This window comes from Bos grunniens, chromosome 20 (genome assembly GCF_055505025.1).
Source record: "Bos grunniens cultivar Pamir isolate PY7600 chromosome 20, Bosgru_T2T1.0, whole genome shotgun sequence".
Classification (NCBI taxonomy): Eukaryota; Metazoa; Chordata; class Mammalia; order Artiodactyla; family Bovidae; genus Bos; species Bos grunniens.
The window spans coordinates 39,093,852-39,106,865 of NC_141184.1; the positions used below are offsets into that span (position 1 = coordinate 39,093,852).

Here is a 13,014-nt window from a genome sequence, read left to right on the forward strand (position 1 = left end):
CAACAAGAGCAGAATACACAGTCTTTCCAAGAATGGAAACAGATGGAACAGTCACAAAAATAGATTATATTCTAGGCTGCAAATACATCTCAAACTTAAAAGGATAGAACCCATGTAAAGTATGTACTCTGATTTCAAGAGAATTAAACTAGAAATTAGTACAAAGTTTTGTGGAAAATCACCAAATATTTTGAAATTAAACGATATACTTTTACATAACCAATAGGTCATGGGAAAAAAACACAAAAGAAATTAAAAATATCCTGAAGAGAATAATAATAAAACAAAAGAGACAAAAATTTGTGGGATGTTACTGATACAGTGCTTAGAGAGAAATTTAGAGCATGGCCCTTAATACACATCTAATAAATATTTGTTGAATGAATGAGCGAACTTAATCCCCAAAGCAAGCACATGAGTTAAATGTTATCATTTTACAAATGAATATATCAAGGTTCACCTAATTTGTTATACCACCAATAAATGACAGAACCAGTACTTAAGCAAGGCTTCCCTGGTGGCTCAGATGGTAAAGAATCTGCCTGCAGTAAGGGAGATCTAGGTTCACTCCCTGGGTCAGAAAGAACCCCTGGAGAAGGGAATGGCACCCCACTCCAGTACTCTTGCTTAGACAATTCCATAGGCAGAGGAGCCCGGCAGGCTGCAGTCTCTGCGTGCATCCTAAGTCACTTCAGTCGTGCCCGACTTTCTTTGACCCTATGGACTGTAGCCTTCCAGGCTCTTCTGTCCATGGAATTCTCTAGGCAAATACTGGAGTGAGTTGCCATGCCTTCTTCCAGGGTATCTTCCGACCCAGGGATCAAACCTTCATCTCATGACTTTTGCACTGGCAGGCGAGTTCTTTACCACTAGTTGCCACCTGGGAAGCCCAGCTTACAGTCCATGGGGTCTCAAAGAATTGGACATGACTGAGCAACTGACATGACTGAGCGATTAACACTTTCACTTCAGTACTTAAGAACAGGCATATCTAACCCCAAAGTTCTGTACAGTTTCTATTACATTACACTGATGGAGCAAAAGCACTACTGAATAATTGTTAAAGTACACATAATTCCCACCTGTCCTTTTTCCTTGCCCATGGTTTGCAGCTGCCTGAGCATTGGGACAAATGGACAAGACACCAGTATCTTAAAACAACTATCTAGATCTGTATGTTTGTATCTATCTATGCAGTAATCTTTATATTTCTGTATCTGTACCTACAGTTTAGTATATAGGCTACATTTCATGCATCTAAACCACTAGATTAAATGTTGAGCACAACCCCTTCCCCTCAGCTGTACAAGAAGGAAGACTAGAGAATTAGCTTATTTAAAACAGGCATCATATCTAGGAGACCAAATCAATGTTATGCACTCATACATATAGCATACCTGAATATGACGCTGATTTGTGCTTAATCTTCTAAAATGCACAAAGAAATGAAAAATACAAGGGAAAAACAAAACACCTAAACATCCTATTTTTGTTTGTTCCAAGAATCCCTCATTTCTGTTCTCCCCATGTAGAAGGAGCAGGCCCTCGGCTGTTACGTTCAGCTCAGATACAGCAACTTGTCCAGAAGGCAGCTATTGCATGCCTTTAATAACCAGCTCCCATAGTAGGTCATACACATCTACTTCCCCTCACAAGTCTATCATCTATGGCAGCTGTTTCCCAGAAATAAGCATTAGAAGAGCCAGAGCAGCTCTGGATGGAGAGTCAACGGACTGCACATCTTCTCATATTTCTGCAGCTTGCCTAGGGTTTCCATCATCAAGGAACTAGAAAGAGCCAATCACTGTTCTGTCACATTTTCTCTCTTTGTATGCTCAGGGCAGAATTTTCAAAAATCTGTGAAAACAGGACCCATGCTGCATACTAAGAAGCTATTAGAGGATAAGACAAACAGCATCCACACCATTTGCTTGCCTTAAAAGCTTAAAGTATATTATAATCTGACACTGTAATGATTGATGGAGATGCTACGGTGCAGAGAAACTCAAGACTTTACAACAATTGAAAGATTATTAAACTCAGTAAAAAGATAAAAGTAAATGAAAAATGATATAATAAAGCTGAACCCTTCAGCGCCTTGACTGCCAGGTCTTGCAATAAAAATACATCTAAATTTTATAAATCAACATAAATCTTTAGGGCAAACAGAAATAGCTCACTGAAACTACATAAGGAGGCTAGGCTGTTATCCATAACCAATGAAAACAAGAAATGTGTCCTCAGATCTGGTACTTGAATATGAATTTGGATACACAGGTTTTATAGTCTTGCTTACGTCAGCATTTTTTGAGGCAAATATTCCCTCTCAATGTTAAGCAATAGTACACTGAAGAAGTTAAAAATAATAGCCACTATTTATGGAGTGCTTTGAGTCTTCACTTTTCATTTTCTTTTCATTTAATCCTAACAAAAATCCATATACTCCAGATTGTGTAATTTTTAAGGGGTAGAGCTGAAATTCAAATCAGATCTCTTCCAAATTAAAGCTCATGGTCTTGACTCTTAAGCTATCTTGAATCCAAAGGAAGCAAAATATATACCTTGTATCACATACAAAGAATCCCAGAAGTCATTATCAGTTACTAAAAGAACAAAAGAGGGCTTCCCTGGTGGCTCAGGGGTAAAGAATCTGCCTGCCAACGCAGAAGACAGGGATTCAATCCCTGACCTGGGAAGACCTCACCTGCTGCGGAGCAACTGAGCCCACGCACCACAACTACTGGGCAAGCGCTCTAGAGCCTGAGAGCCGCAGCCACTGAAGCCTGTGTGCCTAGAGTCCATTCTCTCCAACAGGAAAAGTCACCGCAATGAAAAACCCTTCCACTGCAACTAGAGCGTAGCACTCACCACAACTAGAGAAAAGCCTGTGCAGCAATCAAGACCCAGCACAGCCATAAGTAAAATTCTAAAAGAACAAAAGAAATGCTCATTCCGAAAAGACGCTATTAACTTCCATGACCAAAAGAGTGGAACCAGACACAAGAACACTTTTTAAGCTTAATTTTTCTCCACACCCCTTCAGAAATCCAGAGTTCTCTATTGCTGCTCCACTAGATCCAGTCCTTTGCAAACGCATGATCTCCAAACTATATTAGGAAAATTACAAAGTAATAAACACTGATGTTTTGATCATTCATAGGAATCTTCATAGGATATATAAAACCATGATACATGTTGGAAAATCTTTCCTACAAATGGCAACTACATAATGCATACTCTCACCATGAGAGCTTCCAGTCTCACTGTGTGCTAAATCATAATAAAAACAAATTGTATAGTAGCTTGTTAAAGATGCCCAAGTTCCCTGAAAGCAAAAATATGTTGGACATGTTTCTGTGATTTTAAAACTCACTAATAGTCCAGAAAATAGACTCTACTTTGAACTCTCTTGCTTCTGTTCAAAGTAACCAATCCTCTTCCATCCTCTGCGAGGCAGGCATCTCCAACTTCTTCTTAACTTATCAAATAACAACAACCCATTTATCTAGCATATACTGTGTCAAGCCCTATGATATATATTATAACCTTAGAGTTAGGGCTAAAACTCAGGGCTTGCTATTTTATGCTACTTCTATTACCCTCTATTAGCCTTTTTCTAAAATTTGAAAAGAGAAATACACTCTTTTCTACACAAATAAACATTCCTATAAAGTATCAATCTGACTTACTGTATAATGCTCAGGAGACCCCCTGATTTCTTCGAAGCCTCCAAAAGTTGCCAACTCTTATAACTATGGCTAATTTAGAATAACAATATAGCAACAATACAACAACTTAGCAAATCCATAATTTGCTAAGTGTTCTTACTATTAATGGGTCAATATTTTCCCCTTACATTTTAAACATGATTGATGATCATTCTTTAATACACTCAAACTTGGTTTTCAAACGTGGTTACATATCATCACCATATAGGACTGCTTTTAAAATGACCAGTTCCAGGTTATATCCCAGATTAAACTGGAAACTAATGATGGGCCAGAGGCATCACCATTTTTAAAAATTTCCAGGTGCTTCCAATATGCAACCAAGTTTGAGAACCAGAGCTGTAATAATAACTGAAATTTTAAAATAATGTTTCAACAGATCATAGTTCAAAAAAGCTAAACTAATACAATCTCTACCATTGTTATCAACTACATTAATTCACCCTCCTCAAAAAATGAGCAGGAAAAACTAAGAAATTTAAAAAATACAAAAAACCTTTCATTATAGAACACCAACCTCAGTTAAACAAAATATTTTTTAGCTCAAGCTTCAGAGAAACACACAGAAACCTTTAAAGATACATATTAAAAGAGTAACCTGAAAAAAATGAGCTCATAATCATGGACACTCATTGTTGTTCACCTACACATATAAAGAACCACACTCTGCAATGTAAAGAACTACACTCATAAATCAACTGATTATAGTCTTTTTTCCAAAGCTAATTTCAAGAGGTTTCTTCCTTGATTTAGATCATTAGCAAATGAAAACTGTTTGCATTTCACAGACATGTTTAAATATCACAGGTTTTGTATTCAGTAATAGAAGACAATGTGATTGATTACTCATAGGGTCACATGACTAATCAAGAGAGGATTTTACTCACTGTGAATAAGAAAAGAATACAATTAACATAAAATTAATGAACATATTAATTATTCTTTCTAGTTATAAAGCTTAGTTATAATAAATATTTGTATTTCTTACTTTTATCAGAGTATAATTAACCCATATTTTTTACCTTCGGAGGAAGTTCTCTATTTTTCTAGGGAAAATTATGCTTTGACTCTGATCTTATCTATTTTTAGTTCCAATTACATAGTAAACTGGCAAAGCTAAATATTTTTCAGGGGAATTAGAAATTTGATTTTTATTAAAATTTGAAATAAGAAATACATCTTACAGTATCTATTTTTGTAACAATTATATTTGTACTCATAGCAATCTGACAAGATTTTTCTTAATATTAATACTTCAAAAACAATTATTCTAACCCAGGCATAATTCAGAAGAAAACGTGCCTACTTACAGGTATCATCCAGTTAGCCAGGTCACCATATTTGGAAACCTGCATGGCTCCCAGCATTGTCAGATTGACATGTCCCCTGAGAAAGACAGAGAAGAAATATAAAGCAAACTTCCATGTTTTATGTCCCTTTTGCTTGAAATTGCCAGCAATTAAATAATCTTACTCCCCCTGCCCCCAAATATATTTGCTTTCCTCCACCCAACACTTGATTTCCAAATAGACTGGCTTCAAGCTAATGCAGAAAAATAACTATTAAGAGTTCTTTAAAAAAAATTATAGCCTATATTGTATCCAAAAACAAATTAAAAACAGGTGTACACAGTGAGTTTGTTTCCTTTGGTAAGGGAAAATGTGGCTCGATTTGAAGGCAAACACTAGCTAGAAAATGAAAACACAGTTTGCAGAAAATGTTAGGATCCTCAGAAAGAGCCTCAAAAACGTTTACTTCAGTTTAGTTGGCACACAGACATATATTCCACTTTGAAGGTTCTTTTAATAATCGTGGGCTGCATGTTCCAATTGCCAACATTCAATGTGAATAATTTCACATCTTGGTGCAGCCAAGCAAGTCCATGATCATTTTCTGGCTGGGAGAGGTGGTTATGTTTCACAGTCTTGTTAACAGACTCAGGGATGACTCAGCTCATTCCACACCGTGGGAAACATGAGGAGCTCCATTATTACATACCCTCTAATCATTGCAAATGATTCATCGCTGGAGAAATAAGAGGCTCCTGGAAGAACAGTAACTGTTTCCTTGCCTACACACACACACACACACACAGACACAGGGAAGACAAAAGAAAGAAAAGGCTATTAGATTTCTAAGAGCGGAAATCATGGTGGAGACAGAGGTCTATACCTTCTCTATTTCATACAGAAGTAAGTGTCCCTTAACCAAAACACAGCAACAACAGGGGTATGGGGGGACACAATGGGAACCGCCAACCTACAAAGACAAGTGTTTTGTTACCAACATTGTTCAGATTTGCCCTTGCATGGGGATAATGAAAAGCAGACCAACTTTTCATTTTATTATTGTTTTGAAATTGTCTACAGACAATGTACTTCTCTATTGCCTATTATTACATAACCATCCCTGTCTCCCACCAGACCCAGTCCCTTCACAAGCCCCTATTAAATGCTAATACAAGTAAAGAAGAAAGGGGTTCCTGGGATGCACCTGTCAGAACCCAATGCTACTGTAAGTCACTGGACCGAAACACTGTAGAATAAACATGAAGAAATCAGCTGGAAGGGAATGAAGCAGGAGATGCTTCTCAAATATTTCTTCAAAATCAATGAATAATCTAGAAAGAGAGATTTCACCTTTCTCTCTGCTTTATCTTTCTGCCCTTGCTTCAGTAAATTTCTATTAATAACCAGAAAAGGTCCTCTTAGAAGGACCTCTCCCAACACTTACATTCCATAATAAAAACTCAGAACTAGAAAAGTTCTTCAAGGTCATCCAATCCCTACACAAGCAATAATACAACCTAACTCAAATCTGAGCTGCTGAGTTCTTGTGACCTGTCTATTCAGGAGCTTGAGGTACCTAGGAGATGCTTCTGGTCTCAACAGAAAAGTGTTCACGTGCCACTCTGCCAAAGGTTAAGTCAACTGTCTGAGCACATTGCATGCTACTGCCCCAGTGTAATAGGGCAGACAAGAAGAAGGGGAAGAAAAGTGATTCCAAGAATGGTATAGAGCAAAGCTCTTGGACACAACAGGACAAGAGTGATCTGACTGTGATCAGATCACAAGAGTGATCAAATGTGCAACAGCTGTCCCCTCAACTTCTCAAGTCATGTCCAAGAGCTAACTTCACCAATATCCCCCTCCATCTGAGCTCAAATATAGAGCATGACTATCTATATCATGCTGAATTATTTACTGACCCCTAAAAGTTTGATTCTAATCAAAGGAAACATTCTCACCTCTTTTAAAGGAACACAAAGCTGAAAAGCTTTGGAGAATACTTTCTGGTGTGGTTAATAAGGGCTGGCTTGTAAACAGCATGTAGGATTTGGAGGATTAAATGAAATCATGTATGTAAAGCCCTTACTCTAGGACCTGGCATAGAGAAAGCACTTTGTGAACATTAATTTTTAATATTATTTTCATTGTTAATCATCACTCTAAACCTACTTGTGAAAAAGACAATGCCATCAACCCTCTAGGGATAAATGCTACAGGGGCAAGCAATCAGCTTTTATGATAAGGTTATATACCAGCGTGTGAACTCCAGGTTTCAGGACAAGCAGAATACAACTAAACCTTATCCTAACACCACTTTCATGTCCAGAAAATACAGTTCCTCTCCAGTCCTGTGAGATGGAGAGGCAAAGAAGAATCTGTAGGCTGAAAATGCAAAACAAACAAACGAACAAAAATTTCAATTCTTTGTTCTCTAGGTGATAAATAAAATGACTTCCAAAGGGCTATCTCTACCAGCTGGCAGTACATAGAAGACATTATTTACCACTTACTGTAAAGGAAACTCTGAGATCAATGCACACAGAGCTTCCGATCTCCCCATGTGATTTATCAAGGATAGTATTTTTTAAAGAGCCCAGAAAATAATTCTTATGAAAGTTATTTTCAGGCCCCCTGTTATATATTCTGGCATCTTATAAATATATTCTTTGAAAAAAAAGTTAATTTTCATTTTTAACATCCCAAAATCTAAATAAAAATAGGATATCCTAAAGTTGATATCAATGCTTTTCAAATACAGTGTCCTAATTTGGTTAAATAATTATAATCAATAATACAATCAATATCTTAAAAAGGCTTTCTTATTCAGCTTTTCCTAATTATTTGTCTTCTTCAACTTCCCCTGTATATGTCTATATCCTCTCATGATATTCAGGCAATAGAATTATCCAGTTTCACGGTTATTGAGTCATTTGGCTTATGACATAACATGCCACTCACTCAATATCAAGTAGATGTTCACTCTGTGCCTTAAACAAAATGCAGATGCCCTAAACAAATGGTTCTCAAACACTCATCAGAATCACATGGAGGTCTTATAAAAACGCAGACTGTTGAGCACAACTCCCAGAGTTTGAGGATTTTCATCTCTAAGAAGTCCTCAGTGATGGGGATGCCAATGCTGTGGCTCTGAAAACCGCACTTTGAGAACCACTGCCCTAAGCAAGGGCTTCCCAGGTGGGTAAAGAATCTGCTTGCAATGCAGGAGATACAGATTCAATCCCTGGATAGGGAAGATCCCCTGGAGAAGGGCACAGCAACCCCCCCCCCCTCCCCGGAGAATCCCATGGACAGAGGAGCCTTGAGGGCTATAGTCCATGGGGTCACAAAGAGTCAGACATGACTGTAACAACCAAGCAAGCATGCATACCCTAAACAAAAGGAACACGATACCCAGCGAGAGAGATAAATATACACAAATAATAACAAGGCAAAATGTGGTATGCTTATGAGATGCTGAATGTGTTGTGGGTTCAAAGGAGAAGCGCTTCTGAGCCGCAAAAGGATTTGGAGAGGACAAATGAACTAGAACTTGAAGGATAGGCATTACCGATAAAGAGACAGGGATGAACAAGGGATAGAACATAACAAAAAAGAAAGGGCACTGAAAGAGCTAAGTCATGGATGAAGGAAACAGAACAGATCGAGCACTTCAGTATGGGTGGACTCAGTCATAGCGAAAGATAAATCTGGAAAGGTCAGTCACAACCATTAGAGAGATCCTGAATGTGGTACTTTAGGCTGCAGGCCTGTAATTCTTCAGATGTGGCACGCAGACCTCTAGAGCAGATACTGCTGATGCTGGGGGCTGGAAACTGCTCTGATTATTGCAGGATACTTAACAGCATCCCTGGCCTCTGCATACTAAATGCCAGTAACACTGGCACTCCAGACATTATCAAATGTCCCCAGAAAGGTGAAATCACCCTCTTTCCCATTGAAAGCCACCGCTCTAGAGGCACATAGCAGGAAACAAGGATATTCAAAAGCCATGAGATTAACATGGTTCTTTCTAAGTCGTTGTTTAGTTGCTAAGTCTTTCTAAGTAGTTTTTTAATCAAAAGGTAGGGAAGCCTGGCACGCTGCAGTCCATGGGTTCGCACAGTCAGACATGACTTAACGACTGAACAATGACCAAGAAGAAGTCATTAAAAACATTTTGATATTAAAATAAGAAAAATATTAAGAAATAAGAAAGAATGCAAAATGCACATTAATATGAAAGCTAACATGAGATTTATTAGAAATTTCACAATTGCACTAGGATGCTGCAAATCTTCCTGAGACCTTGGAAATGTTCTAAATGCTGCCTTCTGCATCCTTGTAAATTCTCAACTTATCAGTGGATGTAGATCAATGTGCAGAGAAAAAGGCCTGGGGCCAAGAGCAGGAGACTACATGTGAATCTGTCCCTAGCAACCTGATCTTGAGCACATCACTTCACTTTTCTGGGCTTCAGTTTCCCAACGTGTATAAAAAGTTTTCACTTGAGGCTCAATTTTTACTTAATATATTGATAATATATGTGAAAAAATATGCTGTAAATTGTGTGATTCTATACAAGTGGTCATTCATTGTTACATAACCATATAAAATAATTTAGAAAAGAGGATCCTTAGAAATAGTTCTAATTATTATTTTAATACACTTTTTATGCCCAGAAACATAACTCTGTCTTTGTTCTAATGGATTTCTATGAAAATCCTTTCAAATGAACACAAACAATGGGCTAATCTTCCTGGTAATGTCCAAACTTGGGGAGTTGAGGAAATCATCAATTTATGTTCTGGGTTCTGGAGTTCAAAGTGTTTCACCTCTAACTTAGCTCCAAAGTCAAAAGCATCATAAATCCCAAAAAGGACTTTGATGAAAGAGATAGAATACTATTAAACTGATTGGCAGCCTGGCTTCCCAAAAGCAAAGAATTCTGGTTTTACAAAGTACTTTAAGATTATATATGGTATTTGAGAAGTTGAAATCTAAAACTGGTGGCTCATTAGGATTGGGCTACTTTTAAGCTCAATGGAATCAGAAATGTCTACTCTCCAATGATGTCACTGAAAAGATTAACTACTTTCCAAAGAAAGTGGGTTTTATGAGCTCAAGCCTGAAATTTGGAAAATGGAGTTATTCATTTTGCAAATAACTCACTAACATCATAAATTAATTAAACCAAGCAGCAAATATTTTCACAGATCAATGAGCTATTGCTAAAGGGTACAGTACAATTAAATCACAGCCTTGGTTAAATGTCATTGCTTTATCACAGTGCGCCTTTCAGAGTTAAGTCGTGTTAACTAATTCAACTATTCAACCAGAAGCTGTTTTACTTCCAAAACTCCTAAGTATTAAACATCAATTCTACTTGGCAGCTGGCCTTTATATTCGGTTCCTGTTGCTTCTCTTCAGAAATTTACACATACTATTTTTGAACACAAAGTAAGAATTATACTTTTGTGGGGGTAGAGTGAATAGAAGTAAAAGAAGGATAAAGAAAATCATGCCAGAATATAAAAATTAGCTTCCTATGGGAAACTCCATTCTAAGGAAAATCTTTAGCTCCAACACAGTGGCAGTACTGCCTCACATATGGGCAATGATGGAGGCCAAAAGGTCTGACCTGTTTTTCCTCCTCCTCCAGGCTGCTGCAATATGTGACTCTCTGTCCCAGTCAAATAAAAGGCTAATAATAAAAGGCAAAGCATATGAATACCAGAGCATAGGAGAAGACAGGCTAGAGTTCCCAATTCAAAGAAACTCTGTATTTATCACCTATATCATTAGATTGCAATGAGTAGCAGAGTACATCCTTAAGTACCCTTGAAGTTTTGAAGGATGCTCTACTAACCAGCATTCTTGCCTGGGAACTCCTACAGACAGAGGAGCCTGGCTGGCTACAGTCTGTGGGGTTACAAAAGAGTTGGACATGACCTAGCAACTAATAAGCAAACAACTCCTAACTCTCATGTCAATTAGAGCAGCAATCTCCAATCTTTTGAGCACTAGTGACTAGTTTCATGGAAGCCAATTTTTCCATGGACCAGAGGGTAGAGGGAAGATTTCAGGATTATTCAAGCGTATTACATTTATTGTGCATTTTATTTCTATTATTATTACATCAGTTCCACCTCAGATCATCAGACATTGGATTCTAGTGGTTAGGGACCCCTGGATTAGAGGACAGAACATATTACCCACGACAAAAACCCCAGAGCCCCAGATCTTGGTTTTGGCTGCTACTATGGATCCACTTCCCACCTTCTCATCATGAGAAGACAGATCTATTTCAGCCTGGGGTCTGCCAATTGGAGGCACAAGCAGGAGATACAGCAGAGGAGACTCCCATCCTCACCCTCACACAGGTTTCTGCAAGATGTTTGTGTTCCTCCACAAAGACCCTGTTCCTGTCTGGTGACCCTCTCCCACAGTTGCCCCTTAAGGCCCAAGGGTGATAAAAACTCCCTGTGGTACTTCAACATCCTTTCTGGTTTACCTTAACCCTGTTTACACCCCTGTAAACTATCCTTTCCTTTAATTCTCGTTACCCCATCTGAGAGCATTCTCTGTGCACCGTCAGGATGGCACCTGATTGACCCACCAAAGCTCCTGCCATTTCATGTAGCCCCTCCTGCAATTTCCCCTATATCTTACTCTGCCCTAAATAGGGGAGACCTCTAATGGGCAGGCAGACCAAGATGGCACTGGAAAGGCTTCTCTTGCCTCCTCCAAGTAAAGTACAGTGCATATTCTCCAGGAAACATCAAAGAATCAAGCCCAACTCCTTACTCTAAAATCATTTGGCAGAGAACGAAACTAATAGCAAAGGAAAATGCTAGAAGAACATGTAATGAGTTATTTTACCTGCATTGATTAGATCTGCATCAACTTCATTTTTTAATGGGTATGGACCCTGTAAAATAAAGCACATGTCCAGTTAGGAAAAGAAGTTTCTCACTGAATCACACACTAAAACTTTAATGCAAACAACTCATTTAAAACCTTAGGAAATGATTATCAGAAGACTTGAGGTGAACCTTTTCAAAGTAATCCTGATGTTTTCATGGCTCTATATCTCACATTGATTAGTCTTTTCTACACTAATAAGTGTGATCAGGTAAGTGAAAAATAGTTTCTTCAAACTACCAAAGTCTGAAAGAAATGTTAAGCTATTGGAAATCCAGGTCAATAAAAAAAGTAATTATTTAGTATCTACTATGCAGTCTATGCTATAGTATATCAATGCTGCTGCTAAGTCGCTTCAGTCGTGTCCAGCTCAATGAATACAAACTAAATGGCTACTTTATTGGGCTAGAAGGATCTGAAGAAGCAAGTCTCATCTTTTTGATGCCCTTATTGTCCCTTTGACTGGTAATCCTAAGTTTTTATTTTTTATGTATTTTTATAAACCATCTCTAATAACTTGAATAGGGTGAGCAGTTTCATAACATAACATATATTAAACTAAAAGAGAGGAAATAGAAAAAGAGGAAAGAAAAGGTCTAAGTTAGAGCCAAGAAAGAGAAAATAGTGGCTGTAAAACTTTAACATACTTTCAAAAAATGGGATCAAAAATGTATTCTTTAAATAAACTGAAATGGTAACTCATGTTTTAGACCTGTGTAAATTTTTCTTTAAACAGTGATCATAGTTACGCATATCAACTTATTTCCTTTGTCTTAAAAATGAGGGATCTGGTCACTCTAGATAATCTCTAAGGTATCTGAAAAATGTGAGTCTTTGCAGTATGAATCTTTTTTTATCCAGACGATTATCATTTTTGTGTTTTTGAAAATGGTCACAATCATTGCCTCAATCAGAATCAACTACATGCTCATGACCATAATTTATATTTTAAATGCTGGATATACATTTTCCATATGTACAATTTGTACTGTATTAACAGTTAAGATATACTGAGAAATAATAAAAGATTAGGAATATTATAAATCATCAGACAATAAGTAATCTCTGCCATAATT

General features: G+C 37.6%; 1 protein-coding gene across 2 annotated transcripts in view; it reads right to left on the reverse strand.

Annotated features, from left to right (window-relative positions):
* The window catches only part of OXCT1 (3-oxoacid CoA-transferase 1), a 163,261-nt gene that overhangs the window by 65,636 nt on the left and 84,611 nt on the right, over positions 1 to 13,014 (reverse strand). For both annotated transcript variants that reach the window (XM_086361574.1, XM_086361573.1), the window contains exons 11-13: positions 11,897 to 11,945; positions 5,727 to 5,799; positions 5,039 to 5,114 (exon numbers count right to left, since the gene is read on the reverse strand). In XM_086361574.1, coding sequence (XP_086217700.1) covers positions 5,039 to 5,114; positions 5,727 to 5,799; positions 11,897 to 11,945 — 198 coding nt within the window. The remainder of the gene's footprint in view (positions 1 to 5,038; positions 5,115 to 5,726; positions 5,800 to 11,896; positions 11,946 to 13,014) is intronic.